The sequence below is a fragment of the Phoxinus phoxinus genome, assembly GCF_949152265.1.
Source record: "Phoxinus phoxinus genome assembly, chromosome: 16".
NCBI lineage: Eukaryota > Metazoa > Chordata > Actinopteri > Cypriniformes > Leuciscidae > Phoxinus > Phoxinus phoxinus.
In genome coordinates this window covers 17,887-37,500 of record NC_136891.1, presented here as the reverse complement: position 1 = coordinate 37,500, position 19,614 = coordinate 17,887, and the positions used below count along the sequence as shown (strand labels likewise).

The 19,614-nt window shown below is 49.2% G+C and overlaps 1 protein-coding gene across 1 annotated transcript in view; it reads left to right on the top strand.

The window, feature by feature from the left end:
• The window catches only part of fzd6 (frizzled class receptor 6), a 31,631-nt gene extending 13,730 nt beyond the window's left edge, over positions 1-17,901 (top strand). The window contains exons 3-7 of the mRNA XM_079583436.1: positions 5,935-6,131; positions 12,870-13,884; positions 13,998-14,146; positions 14,757-15,080; positions 15,802-17,901. Coding sequence (XP_079439562.1) covers positions 5,935-6,131; positions 12,870-13,884; positions 13,998-14,146; positions 14,757-15,080; positions 15,802-15,871 — 1,755 coding nt within the window. The 3' untranslated portion in view covers positions 15,872-17,901. The remainder of the gene's footprint in view (positions 1-5,934; positions 6,132-12,869; positions 13,885-13,997; positions 14,147-14,756; positions 15,081-15,801) is intronic.
• The last annotated feature ends 1,713 nt before the right edge of the window (positions 17,902-19,614 follow it).

The following is a 19,614-nucleotide window of genomic DNA, read 5'->3' as shown; positions in this document are numbered from 1 at the left end:
TGTTGGAGCACTACGACCAGGACATCGCTGCGCTGAAAATGAAGGTGTGTGTGTGTGTGTGTGTGTGTGTGTGTGTGTGTGTGTGTGTATGTGTGTGTGTGAGAGCTGGAGCACTACGACCAGGACATCGCTGCGCTGAAGATGAAGGTGTGTGTGTGTGTGTGTGTGTGTGTGAGCTGGAGCACTACGACCAGGACATCGCTGCGCTGAAGATGAAGGTGTGTGTGTGTGTGTGTGTGTGTGTGTGTGAGCTGGAGCACTACGACCAGGACATCGCTGCGCTGAAGATGAAGGTGTGTGTGTGTGTGTGTGTGTGTGTGTGTGTGTGTGTGTGTGTGTGTGTGAGCTGGAGCACTACGACCAGGACATCGCTGCGCTGAAGATGAAGGTGTGTGTGTGTGTGTGTGTGTGTGCGTGTGTGTGTGTGTGCTGGAGCACTACGACCAGGACATCGCTGCGCTGAAGATGAGTGTGTGTGTGTGTGTGTGTGTGTGTGTGTGTGTGTGTGTGTGTGTGTGTGTGAGCGAGCTGGAGCACTACGACCAGGACATCGCTGCGCTGAAGATGAAGGTGTGTGTGTGTGTGTGTGTGTGTGTGTGTGTGTGTGTGTGTGTGTGTGTGTGTGTGTGTGTGTGTGTGCTGGAGCACTACGACCAGGACATCGCTGCGCTGAAGATGAATGTGTATGTGTGTGTGTGTGTGCGCGTGTGTGTGTGTGTGTGTTGGAGCACTACGACCAGGACATCGCTGCACTGAAGATGAAGGTGTGTGTGTGTGTGTGTGTGAGCTGGAGCACTACGACCAGGACATCGCTGCGCTGAAGATGAAGGTGTGTGTGTGTGTGTGTGTGAGCTGGAGCACTACGACCAGGACATCGCTGCGCTGAAGATGAAGGTGTGTGTGTGTGTGTGTGTGTGTGTGCTGGAGCACTACGACCAGGACATCGCTGCGCTGAAGATGAATGTGTGTGTGTGTGTGTGTGTGTGTGTGTGTGAGCTGGAGCACTACGACCAGGACATCGCTGCGCTGAAGATGAAGGTGTGTGTGTGTGTGTGTGTGTGTGTGAGCTGGAGCACTACGACCAGGACATCGCTGCGCTGAAGATGAAGGTGTGTGTGTGTGCGTGTGTGTGTGTGTGTGAGCTGGAGCACTACGACCAGGACATCGCTCCGCTGAAGATGAAGGTGTGTGTGTGTGTGTGTGTGTGTGTGTGTGTGTGTGTGTGTGTGTGTGTGCTGGAGCACTACGACCAGGACATCGCTGCGCTGAAGATGAAGGTGTGTGTGTGTGTGTGCTGGAGCACTACGACCAGGACATCGCTGCGCTGAAGATGAAGGTGTGTGTGTGTGTGTGTGTGTGTGTGTGTGAGCTGGAGCACTACGACCAGGACATCGCTGCGCTGAAGATGAAGGTGTGTGTGTGTGTGTGCTGGAGCACTACGACCAGGACATCGCTGCGCTGAAGATGAAGGTGTGTGTGTGTGTGTGTGTGTGTGAGCTGGAGCACTACGACCAGGACATCGCTCCGCTGAAGATGAAGGTGTGTGTGTGTGTGTGTGTGTGTGTGTGTGTGTGTGTGTGTGTGTGTGCTGGAGCACTACGACCAGGACATCGCTGCGCTGAAGATGAAGGTGTGTGTGTGTGTGTGTGTGTGTGTGTGTGTGTGTGCTGGAGCACTACGACCAGGACATCGCTGCGCTGAAGATGAAGGTGTGTGTGTGTGTGTGTGTGTGTGTGTGTGTGCTGGAGCACTACGACCAGGACATCGCTCCGCTGAAGATGAAGGTGTGTGTGTGTGTGTGTGTGTGTGTGTGTGTGTGTGTGAGCTGGAGCACTACGACCAGGACATCGCTGCGCTGAAGATGAAGGTGTGTGTGTGTGTGTGTGTGTGTGTGTGTGTGTGTGTGTGTGTGTGAGAGAGCTGGAGCACTACGACCAGGACATCGCTGCGCTGAAGATGAAGGTGTGTGTGTGTGTGTGTGTGTGTGTGTGTGTGTGTGTGTGTGTGTGTGTGTGTGTGTGAGAGAGCTGGAGCACTACGACCAGGACATCGCTGCGCTGAAGATGAAGGTGTGTGTGTGTGTGTGTGTGTGTGTGTGTGTGTGAGAGCTGGAGCACTACGACCAGGACATCGCTGCGCTGAAGATGAAGGTGTGTGTGTGTGTGTGTGTGTGTGTGTGTGTGTGTGTGAGAGAGCTGGAGCACTACGACCAGGACATCGCTGCGCTGAAGATGAAGGTGTGTGTGTGTGTGTGTGTGAGAGAGCTGGAGCACTACGACCAGGACATCGCTGCGCTGAAGATGAAGGTGTGTGTGTGTGTGTGTGTGTGTGTGTGTGTGTGTGTGTGAGAGCTGGAGCACTACGACCAGGACATCGCTCCGCTGAAGATGAAGGTGTGTGTGTGTGTGTGTGTGTGTGTGTGTGTGTGTGTGCTGGAGCACTACGACCAGGACATCGCTGCGCTGAAGATGAAGGTGTGTGTGTGTGTGTGTGTGTGTGTGTGTGAGAGCTGGAGCACTACGACCAGGACATCGCTGCGCTGAAGATGAAGGTGTGTGTGTGTGTGTGTGTGAGAGAGCTGGAGCACTACGACCAGGACATCGCTGCGCTGAAGATGAAGGTGTGTGTGTGTGTGTGTGTGTGTGTGTGTGAGAGCTGGAGCACTACGACCAGGACATCGCTGCGCTGAAGATGAAGGTGTGTGTGTGTGTGTGTGTGTGTGTGTGTGTGTGTGTGAGAGAGCTGGAGCACTACGACCAGGACATCGCTGCGCTGAAGATGAAGGTGTGTGTGTGTGTGTGTGTGTGTGTGTGTGTGTGTGTGTGAGAGAGCTGGAGCACTACGACCAGGACATCGCTCCGCTGAAGATGAAGGTGTGTGTGTGTGTGTGTGTGTGTGTGTGTGTGTGTGAGAGAGCTGGAGCACTACGACCAGGACATCGCTGCGCTGAAGATGAAGGTGTGTGTGTGTGTGTGTGTGAGAGAGCTGGAGCACTACGACCAGGACATCGCTGCGCTGAAGATGAAGGTGTGTGTGTGTGTGTGTGTGTGTGTGTGTGTGTGTGAGAGCTGGAGCACTACGACCAGGACATCGCTCCGCTGAAGATGAAGGTGTGTGTGTGTGTGTGTGTGTGTGTGTGTGTGTGTGTGCTGGAGCACTACGACCAGGACATCGCTGCGCTGAAGATGAAGGTGTGTGTGTGTGTGTGTGTGTGTGTGTGTGAGAGCTGGAGCACTACGACCAGGACATCGCTGCGCTGAAGATGAAGGTGTGTGTGTGTGTGTGTGTGTGTGAGAGAGCTGGAGCACTACGACCAGGACATCGCTGCGCTGAAGATGAAGGTGTGTGTGTGTGTGTGTGTGTGTGTGTGTGAGAGCTGGAGCACTACGACCAGGACATCGCTGCGCTGAAGATGAAGGTGTGTGTGTGTGTGTGTGTGTGTGTGTGTGTGTGTGTGTGAGAGAGCTGGAGCACTACGACCAGGACATCGCTGCGCTGAAGATGAAGGTGTGTGTGTGTGTGTGTGTGTGTGTGTGTGTGTGTGTGTGTGTGTGTGTGTGTGTGAGAGAGCTGGAGCACTACGACCAGGACATCGCTGCGCTGAAGATGAAGGTGTGTGTGTGTGTGTGTGTGAGAGAGAGCTGGAGCACTACGACCAGGACATCGCTGCGCTGAAGATGAAGGTGTGTGTGTGTGTGTGTGTGTGTGTGTGTGTGTGTGTGTGTGTGTGTGTGTGTGTGTGTGTGTGTGAGCTGGAGCACTACGACCAGGACATCGCTGCGCTGAAGATGAAGGTGTGTGTGTGTGTGTGTTGGAGCACTACGACCAGGACATCGCTGCGCTGAAAATGAAGGTGTGTGTGTGTGTGTGTGTGTGTGTGTGTGTGTGTGTGTGTGTATGTGTGTGTGTGAGAGCTGGAGCACTACGACCAGGACATCGCTGCGCTGAAGATGAAGGTGTGTGTGTGTGTGTGTGTGTGTGTGAGCTGGAGCACTACGACCAGGACATCGCTGCGCTGAAGATGAAGGTGTGTGTGTGTGTGTGTGTGTGTGTGTGTGAGCTGGAGCACTACGACCAGGACATCGCTGCGCTGAAGATGAAGGTGTGTGTGTGTGTGTGTGTGTGTGTGTGTGTGTGTGTGTGTGTGTGTGAGCTGGAGCACTACGACCAGGACATCGCTGCGCTGAAGATGAAGGTGTGTGTGTGTGTGTGTGTGTGTGCGTGTGTGTGTGTGTGCTGGAGCACTACGACCAGGACATCGCTGCGCTGAAGATGAGTGTGTGTGTGTGTGTGTGTGTGTGTGTGTGTGTGTGTGTGTGTGTGTGTGAGCGAGCTGGAGCACTACGACCAGGACATCGCTGCGCTGAAGATGAAGGTGTGTGTGTGTGTGTGTGTGTGTGTGTGTGTGTGTGTGTGTGTGTGTGTGTGTGTGTGTGCTGGAGCACTACGACCAGGACATCGCTGCGCTGAAGATGAATGTGTATGTGTGTGTGTGTGTGCGCGTGTGTGTGTGTGTGTGTTGGAGCACTACGACCAGGACATCGCTGCACTGAAGATGAAGGTGTGTGTGTGTGTGTGTGTGAGCTGGAGCACTACGACCAGGACATCGCTGCGCTGAAGATGAAGGTGTGTGTGTGTGTGTGTGTGAGCTGGAGCACTACGACCAGGACATCGCTGCGCTGAAGATGAAGGTGTGTGTGTGTGTGTGTGTGTGTGCTGGAGCACTACGACCAGGACATCGCTGCGCTGAAGATGAATGTGTGTGTGTGTGTGTGTGTGTGTGTGTGTGTGAGCTGGAGCACTACGACCAGGACATCGCTGCGCTGAAGATGAAGGTGTGTGTGTGTGTGTGTGTGTGTGTGAGCTGGAGCACTACGACCAGGACATCGCTGCGCTGAAGATGAAGGTGTGTGTGTGTGCGTGTGTGTGTGTGTGTGAGCTGGAGCACTACGACCAGGACATCGCTCCGCTGAAGATGAAGGTGTGTGTGTGTGTGTGTGTGTGTGTGTGTGTGTGTGTGTGTGTGTGTGTGCTGGAGCACTACGACCAGGACATCGCTGCGCTGAAGATGAAGGTGTGTGTGTGTGTGTGCTGGAGCACTACGACCAGGACATCGCTGCGCTGAAGATGAAGGTGTGTGTGTGTGTGTGTGTGTGTGTGTGTGAGCTGGAGCACTACGACCAGGACATCGCTGCGCTGAAGATGAAGGTGTGTGTGTGTGTGTGCTGGAGCACTACGACCAGGACATCGCTGCGCTGAAGATGAAGGTGTGTGTGTGTGTGTGTGTGTGTGAGCTGGAGCACTACGACCAGGACATCGCTCCGCTGAAGATGAAGGTGTGTGTGTGTGTGTGTGTGTGTGTGTGTGTGTGTGTGTGTGTGTGTGCTGGAGCACTACGACCAGGACATCGCTGCGCTGAAGATGAAGGTGTGTGTGTGTGTGTGAGCTGGAGCACTACGACCAGGACATCGCTGCGCTGAAGATGAGTGTGTGTGTGTGTGTGTGTGTGTGTTGGAGCACTACGACCAGGACATCGCTGCGCTGAAGATGAGTGTGTGTGTGTGTGTGTGTGTGTGTTGGAGCACTACGACCAGGACATCGCTGCGCTGAAGATGAAGGTGTGTGTGTGTGTGTGTGTGTGTGTGTGTGTGTGGGTGTGTGTGTGTGTGAGCTGGAGCACTACGACCAGGACATTGCTGCGCTTAAGATGAAGGTGTGTGTGTGTGTGTGTGTGTGTGTGTGTGTGTGTGTGTGTGCCCGCTGGAGCACTACCACGACCAGCGACATCTGGGAGAGTAAATGATTACAGAATTATCTGCTTTTTTGCGCAGTATCCCTTGAAATTGGCTAACTGACATTTCAGAGATAATATCACCAGTTACTTGGTCTGTTTTTGTCCAATCTTTCTCTCTCTTGTTGTTCTTCTCTCTGTAGCTCTTCATGCCGCTGGCCAGCCTGCGCTGTTCTCCAGATGTGCATCTGTTCCTGTGCCAAGCCTTCGTTCCTGAGTGCCGGGATCACACGCGTGTGCTGCGCCCGTGCCGAGAGCGGTGTGAGCGCGTGCAGTCCGACTGTAGCAGAGACATGCACACCTTCGGGATCAGCTGGCCGTCAGAGCTGCGCTGCGACCGGTGAGAGCACACACACGACTGTTACACACACACGACTGTTACACACACACACACACGACTGTTACACACACACGACTGTTACACACACACGACTGTTACACACACACACGACTGTTACACACACACACGACTGTTACACACACACACGACTGTTACACACACACACGACTGTTACACACACACGACTGTTTCACACACACACGACTGTTACACACACACACGACTGTTACACACACACGACTGTTACACACACACGACTGTTACACACACACGACTGTTACACACACACGACTGTTACACACACACGACTGTTACACACACACACGACTGTTACACACACACGACTGTTACACACACACGACTGTTACACACACCACACACACGACTGTTACACACACACGACTGTTACACACACACGACTGTTACACACACACACGACTGTTACACACACACACGACTGTTTCACACACACACGACTGTTACACACACACACGACTGTTACACACACACACACGACTGTTACACACACACACGACTGTTTCACACACACGACTGTTACACACACACACACACACGACTGGTACACACACACACACGACTGTTACACACACACACACACACACACACACACACACACACACACACACGACCGGTACACACACACACGACTGTTACACACACACACACACACACACACACACACGACTGTTACACACACACACACGACTGTTACACACACACACACGACTGTTACACACACACACACACACACACACACACACACGACCGGTACACACACACACGACTGTTACACACACACACACACACACACACACACACACACGACCGGTACACACACACACGACTGTTACACACACACACACACACACACGACTGTTACACACACACACACACGACTGTTACACACACACGACTGTTTCACACACACACGACTGTTACACACACACACGACTGTTTCACACACACGACTGTTACACACACACACACACACACACACACACACGACCGGTACACACACACACGACTGTTACACACACACACACACACACACACACACACACACACACGACCGGTACACACACACACGACTGTTACACACACACACACACACACACGACTGTTACACACACACACGACTGTTACACACACACACGACCGGTACACACACACACACACACACACACGACCGGTACACACACACACGACTGTTACACACACACACACACGACCGGTACACACACACACGACTGTTACACACACACGACTGTTACACACACGACTGTTACACACACACACGACTGTTTCACACACACGACTGTTACACACACACACACACACACACACGACCGGTACACACACACACACGACTGTTTCACACACACGACTGTTACACACACACACACACACACACACGACCGGTACACACACACACACGACTGTTTCACACACACGACTGTTACACACACACACACACACACACACACACACACACACACACACACGACCGGTACACACACACACGACTGTTACACACACACACACACACACGAATGTTACACACACACGACTGTTACACACACACACGACTGTTACACACACACACGACTGTTACACACACACACACACACACACACACACGACTGGTACACACACACACACGACTGTTACACACACACACGACTGTTACACATACACACAACTATTACACACACACGACTGTTACACACACACACGACTGTTACACACACACGACTGTTACACACACGACTGTTACACACACACACGACTGTTTCACACACACGACTGTTACACACACACACACACACACACACGACCGGTACACACACACACACGACTGTTTCACACACACGACTGTTACACACACACACACACACACACACGACCGGTACACACACACACACGACTGTTTCACACACACGACTGTTACACACACACACACACACACACACACACACACACACGACCGGTACACACACACACGACTGTTACACACACACACGACTGTTACACACACACACACACACACGACTGTTACACACACACGACTGTTACACACACACACGACTGTTACACACACACACGACTGTTACACACACACACACACACACACACACACACGACTGGTACACACACACACACGACTGTTACACACACACACGACTGTTACACATACACACAACTATTACACACACACGACTGTTACACACACACACGACTGTTACACACACACACGACTGTTTCACACACACGACTGTTACACACACACACGACTGTTACACACACACACACTCACACACGACTGGTACACACACACACGACTGTTACACACACACACACGACTGTTACACACACACGACTGTTTCACACACACGACTGTTACACACACACACGACTGTTACACACACACACGACTGTTACACATACACACAACTATTACACACACACGACTGTTACACACACACACGACTGTTACACACACACACGACTGTTTCACACACACGACTGTTACACACACACACGACTGTTACACACACACACACTCACACACGACTGGTACACACACACACGACTGTTACACACACACACACGACTGTTACACACACACGACTGTTTCACACACACGACTGTTACACACACACACGACTGTTACACACACACACACTCACACACGACTGGTACACACACACACACGACTGTTACACACACACACACGACTGTTACACACACACGACTGTTTCACACACACACACGACTGTTACACACACACACACGACTGTTACACACACACGACTGTTTCACACACACACACGACTGTTACACACACACACACACACACACGACCGGTACACACACACACGACTGTTACACACACACACACACGACTGTTACACACACACACACACACACACACACACGACTGTTACACACACACGACTGTTACACACACACACGACTGGTACACACACACACACGACTGTTACACACACACACGACTGTTACACATACACACAACTATTACACACACACGACTGTTACACACACACGACTGTTACACACACACGACTGTTTCACACACACACACACGACTGTTACACACACACACACACACACACACACGACCGGTACACACACACACGACTGTTACACACACACACACACACACACGACTGTTACACACACACGACTGTTACACACACACACGACTGGTACACACACACACACGACTGTTACACACACACACGACTGTTACACACACACACGACTGTTACACATACACACAACTATTACACACACACGACTGTTACACACACACACGACTGTTTCACACACACGACTGTTACACACACACACGACTGTTACACACACACACACTCACACACGACTGGTACACACACACACGACTGTTACACACACACACACGACTGTTACACACACACACACGACTGTTACACACACACACGACTGTTACACACACACACGACTGTTACACACACACACAACTGTTACACACACACGACTGTTACACACACGACTGTTACACACACACACGACTGTTACACACACACACGACTGTTACACACACACGACTGTTACACACACACACGACTGTTACACACACACACGACTGTTACACACACACACACGACTGTTACACACACACGACTGTTGCACACACACACACGACTGTTACACACACGACTGTTACACACACACGACTGTTTCACACACACGACTGTTTCACACACACGACTGTTACACACACACACACGACTGTTACACACACACACGACTGTTACACACACACACGACTGTTACACACACACACACACAAACACGACTGGTACACACACACGACTGTTACACACACACACACACACGACTGGTACACACACACGACTTACGTACACACACGACTGTTACACACACACACACGACTGTTACACACACACGACTGTTACACACACACACACAACTGTTACACACACACGACTGTTACACACACACACACACGACTGTTACACACACACACACACACACGACTGTTACACACACACACACACACACACACACGACTGGTACACACACACGACTGTTACACACACACACACACACGACTGGTACACACACACGACTGTTGCACACACACACACGACTGTTACACACACACAACTGTTACACACACACGACTGTTACACACACACACACACGACTGTTACACACACACACACACACACACGACTGTTACACACACACACACACACACACGACTGTTACACACACACACACACGACTGGTACACACACACGACTGTTACACACACACACACGACTGTTACACACACACGACTGTTTCACACACACACGACTGGTACACACACACGACTGTTACACACACACACGACTGGTACACACACACGACTGTTACACACACCACACACACGACTGGTACACACACACGACTGTTACACACACCACACACACGACTGGTACACACACACGACTGTTACACACACACACAACTGTTACACACACACAACTGTTACACACACACGACTGTTACACACACACGACTGTTACACACACACACGACTGTTACACACACACGACTGTTACACACACACACGACTGGTACACACACACGACTGTTACACACACCACACACACGACTGGTACACACACACGACTGTTACACACACACACACGACTGTTACACACACACACACGACTGTTACACACACACACACGACTGTTACACACACACGACTGTTACACACACACGACTGGTACACACACACGACTGTTACACACACACACACACGACTGTTTCACACACACACGACTGGTACACACACACGACTGGTACACACACACACGACTGTTACACACACCACACACACGACTGGTACACACACACGACTGTTACACACACACACACGACTGTTACACACACACGACTGTTACACACACACACAACTGTTACACACACACGACTGTTACACACACACACACACGACTGTTACACACACACACACACACGACTGTTACACACACACACACACGACTGGTACACACACACGACTGTTACACACACACACACACACACACACGACTGGTACACACACACGACTGTTACACACACACACACGACTGGTACACACACGACTGTTACACACACACACACGACTGTTACACACACACGACTGTTTCACACACACACGACTGGTACACACACACGACTGTTACACACACACACGACTGGTACACACACACGACTGTTACACACACCACACACACGACTGGTACACACACACGACTGTTACACACACCACACACACGACTGGTACACACACACGACTGTTACACACACACACACACACGACTGGTACACACACACGACTGTTACACACACACACGACTGGTACACACACACGACTGGTACACACACACGACTGTTACACACACACACACGACTGTTACACACACACGACTGTTACACACACACACACGACTGTTTCACACACACGACTGTTTCACACACACACACGACTGGTACACACACACACGACTGTTACACACACACACGACTGGTACACACACACGACTGTTACACACACACACGACTGGTACACACACACACACGACCGGTACACACACACAACTGTTACACACACACACGACTGGTACACACACACAACTGTTACACACACACACGACTGTTACACACACACACACACACACACGACTGGTACACACACACACACGACCGGTACACACACACGACTGTTACACACACACACGACTGGTACACACACACAACTGTTACACACACACACACGACTGTTACACACACACGACTGTTACACACACACGACTGTTTCACACACACACACGACTGGTACACACACACGACTGTTACACACACACACGACTGGTACACACACACGACTGTTACACACACACACACACGACTGGTACACACACACACACGACCGGTACACACACACAACTGTTACACACACACACGACTGGTACACACACACACACGACCGGTACACACACACGACTGTTACACACACAGAACGGTGGCATAAACTGTTAAGACTAGTGTTCCATGTTGGTCATCACATTTTTTCTTTAAGACTGTTCATATTTTTTTTAATTCAGTCATATATAAAAACGTAGATTAGTCTAATTTGACACTGAAAAGTAAAACTGTAAATCCCTAACTAACTGCTGATTGGTCACACTCTTAGCATAATGACTGTGTTTATGCAATTAGCCCCAGGCCTATGGATGTTTTCAGAGATGATGTTTTATAAACAAAGTTCGGGAGGAGCACGTTCAAATAATTGATCCAATTATCACATCATTCCAACCAGCTGTCAACAATCAGTAATCAACATTTCTATCCAATCAGCATGAGTGGAGACCTATATACATGCTCATTTGACTCACCAACGTTCCTCGACAGTTTTTCAGCATCCCTCCACCACCCCGTCTCCTCACACTCGCCTGGTTACTTCCTAAACCAGCAATACGGGGGGAGTACTCTGGGTTCGGGCCGAATACCGAGCCCGGAGCCCTCTCCTCGGACAGCACGCCAAATATGCGTACCATTTATTCCATCTGACTTATTTGTAAGTGTGAACTCGTGAACTGTACATTTTTCTGATTTGTATGTTTTTTTGTTTTTCAGATTGGAATCGTGCCGCTTTTCTCCGGACGGTTCTGCCGTCTCAGCTGTAGATGAGGTGACCACGTCCAGAAGCTCTCCGTCGTCTGGTCGGGATCTGGGGTTCTGGTGTCCGCTGCATCTGAAGACTCGGCCTGGTCAGGCCGGTTCTTTCCTCGGGGCTCAAGACTGCGCTCCGCCCTGCAACAACATGTTCCTGAAACCACACGAGGTTCACTTGGCTAAGACCTTCATCGGCGTGTGTTCCGCCGTGTGCTTGTGTGCAACTCTCTTCACATCTCTCACCTTCCTTATCGATGTCCAGCGGTTCCGCTACCCCGAGCGGCCCATCATCTTCTACTCCGTCTGCTACACTTGTGTCTCTCTGGTGTATTTCATCGGTTTTCTGCTGGATACGGAGGCGGCGTGCGTGGAGCCGAGTGTGCCGGGCCGCGCGGCTACGGTGGTGCTAGGAGCCCAGAGCCGCGGCTGCTCGCTGCTCTTCATGCTGCTCTACTTCTGCTCCACCGCAGGGATGGTGTGGTGGGTCATCCTCACCATTACATGGTTTCTGGCCGCAGGGCCCAAGTGGAGCTGCGAGGCCATCGAGAAGAAGGCGGTGTGGTTCCACGCGGTGGCCTGGGGTCTCCCCGGAGCGCTAACGGTCTCGCTGCTAGCGCTGGGGAAGGTGGAGGGAGACGGTGTGAGCGGCGTGTGCTTCGTCGGCCTGTACGATCTGGCAGCGCTGCGCTGGTTCGTCGTGGCGCCGCTAGCCCTCGGGGTTCTGATCGGCCTGTCGCTGCTGCTCGCCGGCATCGTGTCTCTGAACCACGTGCGGCAGGTGATCCAGCACGACGAGCGCAACCAGGAGAAGCTGAAGAAGTTCATGATCCGCATCGGTGTGTTCAGCGGCCTGTACCTGCTGCCGCTGCTGGCGCTGCTCGGCTGCTACCTGTACGAACAAGCCCAGCGCGAGTCCTGGGAGAACAGCTGGATCCGCCGGCACTGCCAGGAGTTCAGCATCCCCTGCTCCCGCCGCGTGAGACACCTTTACCTTAACCCTGACCCTTAACCCTTTACCCTGACCGTAACCCTCTGGCACAGTACCAGCGCTTGTAGTCTCTCACTGACCTGCTGTTTGGTTTGTTGTAGAGTGTGGATGTGGAGCGGCCCGAACTCTCCCTGTTCCTCATCAAGTACCTGATGACGCTGGTGGTGGGGATATCAGCCGTGTTCTGGGTCAGCAGTAAGAAGACCTGCTGGGAGTGGGCCTCATTCTTCAAGAGAACGCGCAAGAAAGAGTGAGGACGCTTATCTAAGCATAATGCCGAGTTCACACCGCACGATAACTCATCAGATAACTGTTGTTTTCACACTGCAGGAGTATCTGTGTTAGTGTTCAGTCTCGATGGGTTTCACTGCATGGCTTTACAATAGAATCACGGACTCTCTCTAGTCCGCAAACTATGTTTCCCAACCAAACTCATACGAGAAGTCATAAGGAAATAACAGAAGATCACGCGTGCGTGGGACTGGAATTGTTATTAAAAATGATAGCCTGCGAGAAGCCTGTGATCCAAATTGCAGCGAAAAGGAGAAAAAGAACAATTCTCTCAGGATTCTCTCAGAATCGCGTCTTTGATAACTCACACTGCGTGATTGTCACTCGCATGAACGAGTACCGATTTGCCTCCTATTTCAGGCATTTGTTGCGATTTTGCAAAAGTAGAAATCTGGCTAAAATCGTGCAGTGTGAACTCGGGATAACTGTTTGTGGCTTTGCAAATCTGTCATAGAGGGTATTGTTATGTCATGTTATGTTATCCACTTCCAGCATCACCTGGTCTGACTAGTGTATGCCTGTGTAAAACCGTACGGATGTGTGTGTGTGTGTGTGTGTGTGTGCTTCAGCCCCATTAGCGAGAGCCGGCGTGTCCTGCAGGAGTCCTGCGAGTTCTTCCTCAAACACAACAGCCGTGTTCAACAGCACAAGTCCAAACACTACAAGTCCTCCTCACACAAGCTCAAGGTCGTGTCCAAGTCCACGGGCACCAGCACAGGCATGCACACGCCCGTCACCGGTAACCATGACAACACACCCGTCACCGCTAACCATGACAACACACCCGTCTCTTCAGCGATCCTCAACCACAGTGTGTGTGATGCGCCGGGTTCCTCCGAACGCATCGGGTCGACGGAGAGACGCAGTAAAGCCGACGCTGAAAGCTTACACAGGTTCATGTTTTATATTATGTGGATTATTTGAATTTACATTGTGTTTAGATGATACAACCTTTCCACTGGGAACAGCAGTACTAACAATTCATTCAATCTAATGAGTGAACTGAAGTATTGAAATGAGAGCAGATGCATCTGTTCACTGTTTTGTTACCATCATCTGCATTTAAATCAAGGCTGCATTACTTGAGGTCATTGATAGATTAGTGTATTCATGGCCATTTGCTTATTTAACTGTGATAGCAGTCATGGCTTGATGTACGTGTGGAAACCTCGATCCACAGACCCTCCTACTGTCAAACACAGCGCAAGAGATCATGTGTACGCTGAGTGTGTCTGGGTTCCCGTGTCTTTCAGCCTGTAATGCTGCTGGATAATGCAAACTAGGATTTCTTACCATATTATTTTAATGTACTGTCGTAATCATAAACGCTGCTTTGTAGCTCAAAAAGTTTTACGCTTTACTGCACTTTATTCTTCTAGTTATTCCCTGTAGTGGCTAATGAATCAGAAAAATAAGGTGGAGATGGAGGAACTTTTATAAGTGCTTTGACAAAAATACAAGCTTCACATTGCAGAATTGATTTATCCCCCTACAGCTTTCCAGACAGATAGATGAACTTGTTAAACCTGCAATGTTCCTTTCATTCATCAGATCTCAACAGATGTTTAGTTTTTCCTACTGTTTTTTAACACCTACTTTTATTGTGTTTTGAAGGTTGACACCCAAAGATGAAGTTCTGGAGGCTGGCCAGAGCTCCGCCCACTGCAGCAGGAGCAGCCAATGAGAGTTCCGGGTGAGGCTTCTGGCTCTGCCCACTGCAGCAGCAGCCAATGGGAGCTCAGGCAGATACCCCTGTCTCCGCCCCACAGTCTTTCATTATTGACGTCCACAGCACTGGAATCTGTTTTAATGTTCACACAGCTGATGCTTCACACAGGATCCGTCTCGACTGACAGTTTTATGAGTTTGTCGGTTGTGTTGTTGATTTTTGCAGCTGCGAGAACAGGATTGCACATTCGTAACACTTCTCCAAGTCATTCATCACTGGAAAAGTCTTAACACTGGCACTTCTGACCTGAATCTATGAACAAAAGCAACAGATAAGATTCACTCTTAAAGCAGAATTTCTACAGAATTTGCACTAGTGATCTCACTGTAGGCCAAAAACTAAATACAGCAATAGTGTTTACTCGTATTAACTTTCTCTGCCTTAAAGTAAAACCTAGTCTTCAAATTATATTTATGAAGATTACAGTTGTATCTTAGCTTTTCTTTTTACATAGCTTTTCTAAAATGTTTTTGTAACATGTATGATATATAGACCTTAGTCAGTGTTTTTATCAGGAATGAAAGTGAGGCTGTGAGAGACTCAAGGACATTGGGCCCCATTGTAACGTTCTGAAACGCAAGTATCAAACGCAAGTGGCTTTGTGGGCGGATCCCGGCGTTGTTGCTATTATACCGGCGGGATAAATGCCTCTTGCAAATCTAAAATGTGTTGGTCTGAAGTCGCTTCATTACTCATAGCTGTGGTTTGGGCGTAACGTGAAATAAACCAATCAGAGCGTCCTCTCACATTCCCTTTAAGAGCCGGCGTGCTTGTTCCACGGCGGATTGCTATTATAACGGCGGATTGCTATTATAACGGCGGATTGCTATTATAACGGCGGATCGCTATTATAACGGCGGGTTTGCCAGCGCACGCCAGGAGCGGTTCACAGCCGAGGAGACCGACGTTCTCGTCAGGGCCGTAAAACACAGAGAAGGGACATTGAGGATAATGGAGAGAAACACACAATAGCTTCGGTTAAACTGGCGGATAATTTGGGTAAAGGTGTAATCTAGATTTTTTTTTTTTTAATCTAGATAGATTTTTTCCACATCTTCACGGACACAACAATGATTTCCTCGTGTGTTCATATTTTTCCTTGTAATAATGTATGATTTGCAAAAATGAAAACTGCTGCGTCTGTTTATATTAGAGAATCAAAGTGTGTGTGTTGTTCACACGCTACATAATGGCCAAGCATGCGCCCTTAAAATAGCATCTGACTAACGCGCGGCGCCGCTGTCTTTAGACTGGGTTTCTCCTGGTCAGTGGCGGAGTTGTTTTCTGGAACTGCAGAATATCACCAGAGAACGTTTGCGCCGGAACACACTCCTCTCTTCACTGAACCGCCCCCCCCGAGCGCAAGTTCATTCCCTAATTTACCGACGTGCGTCTGTGGAGGGAAGAGTCCGCTGTGCGCGGGTGCAGAATAGCAATGATACATGCGTCGTGTACAAAGTCAATTGCGCTGGTGCAAGATAGGACCCAATGTGTTCAATGGATCGGACTGCTAGTTAACAATATGGTGACTAACATCTTTCAAAGACCAAAAGCTGTAGACAAAAATTCCATAAAACTTTGAAAGTTATGTGATCTAGTACATTTATACACTACTTTTTCTATTTTAAAGACTTTAGTTGTTTTCATCTGTCCGATTCAATATGACTAAGGTTCATTGATGTTCATTATTATGCCAGTTGTTTAGGTTTTTTTTCACCTTGTATAGTTACAAAATACTTAAAGACGCATATCCTACACAATCCCTATGTACAGTAAATAAAACGTGCACAACAATATCGGGTGGAGGAGAGAATAGGTCACTTGATAGATTTGTATTATCATTGTATTAATAATCAATTGCAAAATTGTGATGAATCCTGCAGAAGAATTACTCCAGCCTCTGTCTGTATTATATTTTACTATAATATGTTCACAGCACAACCTTTATCTTATCAAAATAAAGTCTGTAGAAAAGCATCAATGCAAAGCTTTTTAGTCTGTGGTCTTTATTGTTCACCTCCTGATCTTTGTTTATGACTGTTAAAAATATCAGAACTGTAGATTGTGTCCTTAAAACAATGTACATTACTGTTGAATATCATTGTTCTTAGGAATAATCACCCAAAAGTATCAATTATTGGTAAATGGACTGCATTTATATAACGCCTGAACAGAGCCATGGCCACCAAAGCACTTTACATATTGCCTCACATTCACCCATACACACACCGACAGCATCAGCTCATCCAGCTCGTCGGGAGCAGCTTGGGTTAGGTGTGTGTGTGTGTGTGACGGGAGCAGCTTGGGTTAGGTGTGTGAGAGTGTGTGTGTGTGTGTCGGGAGCAGCTTGGGTTGGGTGTGTGAGAGTGTGTGTCTGTGTGTCGGGAGCAGCTTGGGTTAGGTGTGTGAGAGTGTGTGTCTGTGTGTCGGGAGCAGCTTGGGTTAGGTGTGTGAGAGTGTGTGTGTGTGTGTGTGTCGGGAGCAGCTTGGGTTAGGTGTGTGAGAGTGTGTGTGTGTGTGTCGGGAGCAGCTTGGGTTAGGTGTGTGAGAGTGTGTGTGTGTGTGTGTGTCGGGAGCAGCTTGGGTTAGGTGTGTGAGAGTGTGTGTGTGTGTGTCGGGAGCAGCTTGGGTTAGGTGTGTGAGAGTGTGTGTCTGTGTGTCGGGAGCAGCTTGGGTTGGGTGTGTGAGAGTGTGTGTCTGTGTGTCGGGAGCAGCTGGGGTTAGGTGTGTGTGTGTGTGTGTGTCGGGAGCAGCTGGGGTTAGGTGTGTGTGTGTGTGTGTCGGGAGCAGCTGGGGTTCGGTGTCTTGCTCATGGACACCTCAACACTTGGTCAGGTGGAACCGGGGATAGAACCACCAAGCTTCCGGTTTGTAGACAGCCTACATGAACCACTGAGCCACTGCCGCCCTCATATTGTTTCTTTATTCAATGTTCCTTTATTGACTCACTAAAGGATGTGTTATTAGAGTCTCTCAGTCGAAACCAAAGCCATGTATGAAAGAGAAAAGGAGATCAGTGTGTCAGACTAATTTTTTCAGACTGATTATTGTAATTATCCCTTGAACTAAACATTACAGTTACTGCTATGAATGTTTAAGATTTCAACTCAGTTTACAGGGTCCTACAAATTCCACACACAATTCACAATAACCAAATAATGTAATAACCAAATAATCAAGGTTATGATTAATAACCAAAGGCTAGATTATAGAAGCACTTCATAGAGGAGGACTGTGTGTAAATCTGTAGTGTTGATCTGTAATAAGGAACTAGATGATGTGAAAACACCATCGGATTCACACACATTCAATTGAAATAATAGGAAATCTCATTTCAATGAATAAACATTACACTACCAGTAGTCTCACAATCTAAGCATCACGTAAATGGCTGTTTATTTAAAGTCCAGAATTGTCCCTGCTTATTAAAAGTTACGTTCATCTTCATTGAAACTGAAAACATGACATTGAAATCATCAGATCAGCACATTGTAACGGTGGTGGGCCCAAAAGACAGTTCAAATCAACCATAAATATTTTAAGTAGCTGTTCGGGCGCCAGACAGGTGTATGCCTGTCAAAAAATTAACCCAGGATAGCATAATCAACCACCTGTTACATATCAAAATAAAAACTTGACATAGTCTGGGGTTTGCTTCCCATCACTTTTTAATGGCCACAAAACTTAATCCAGTGTCA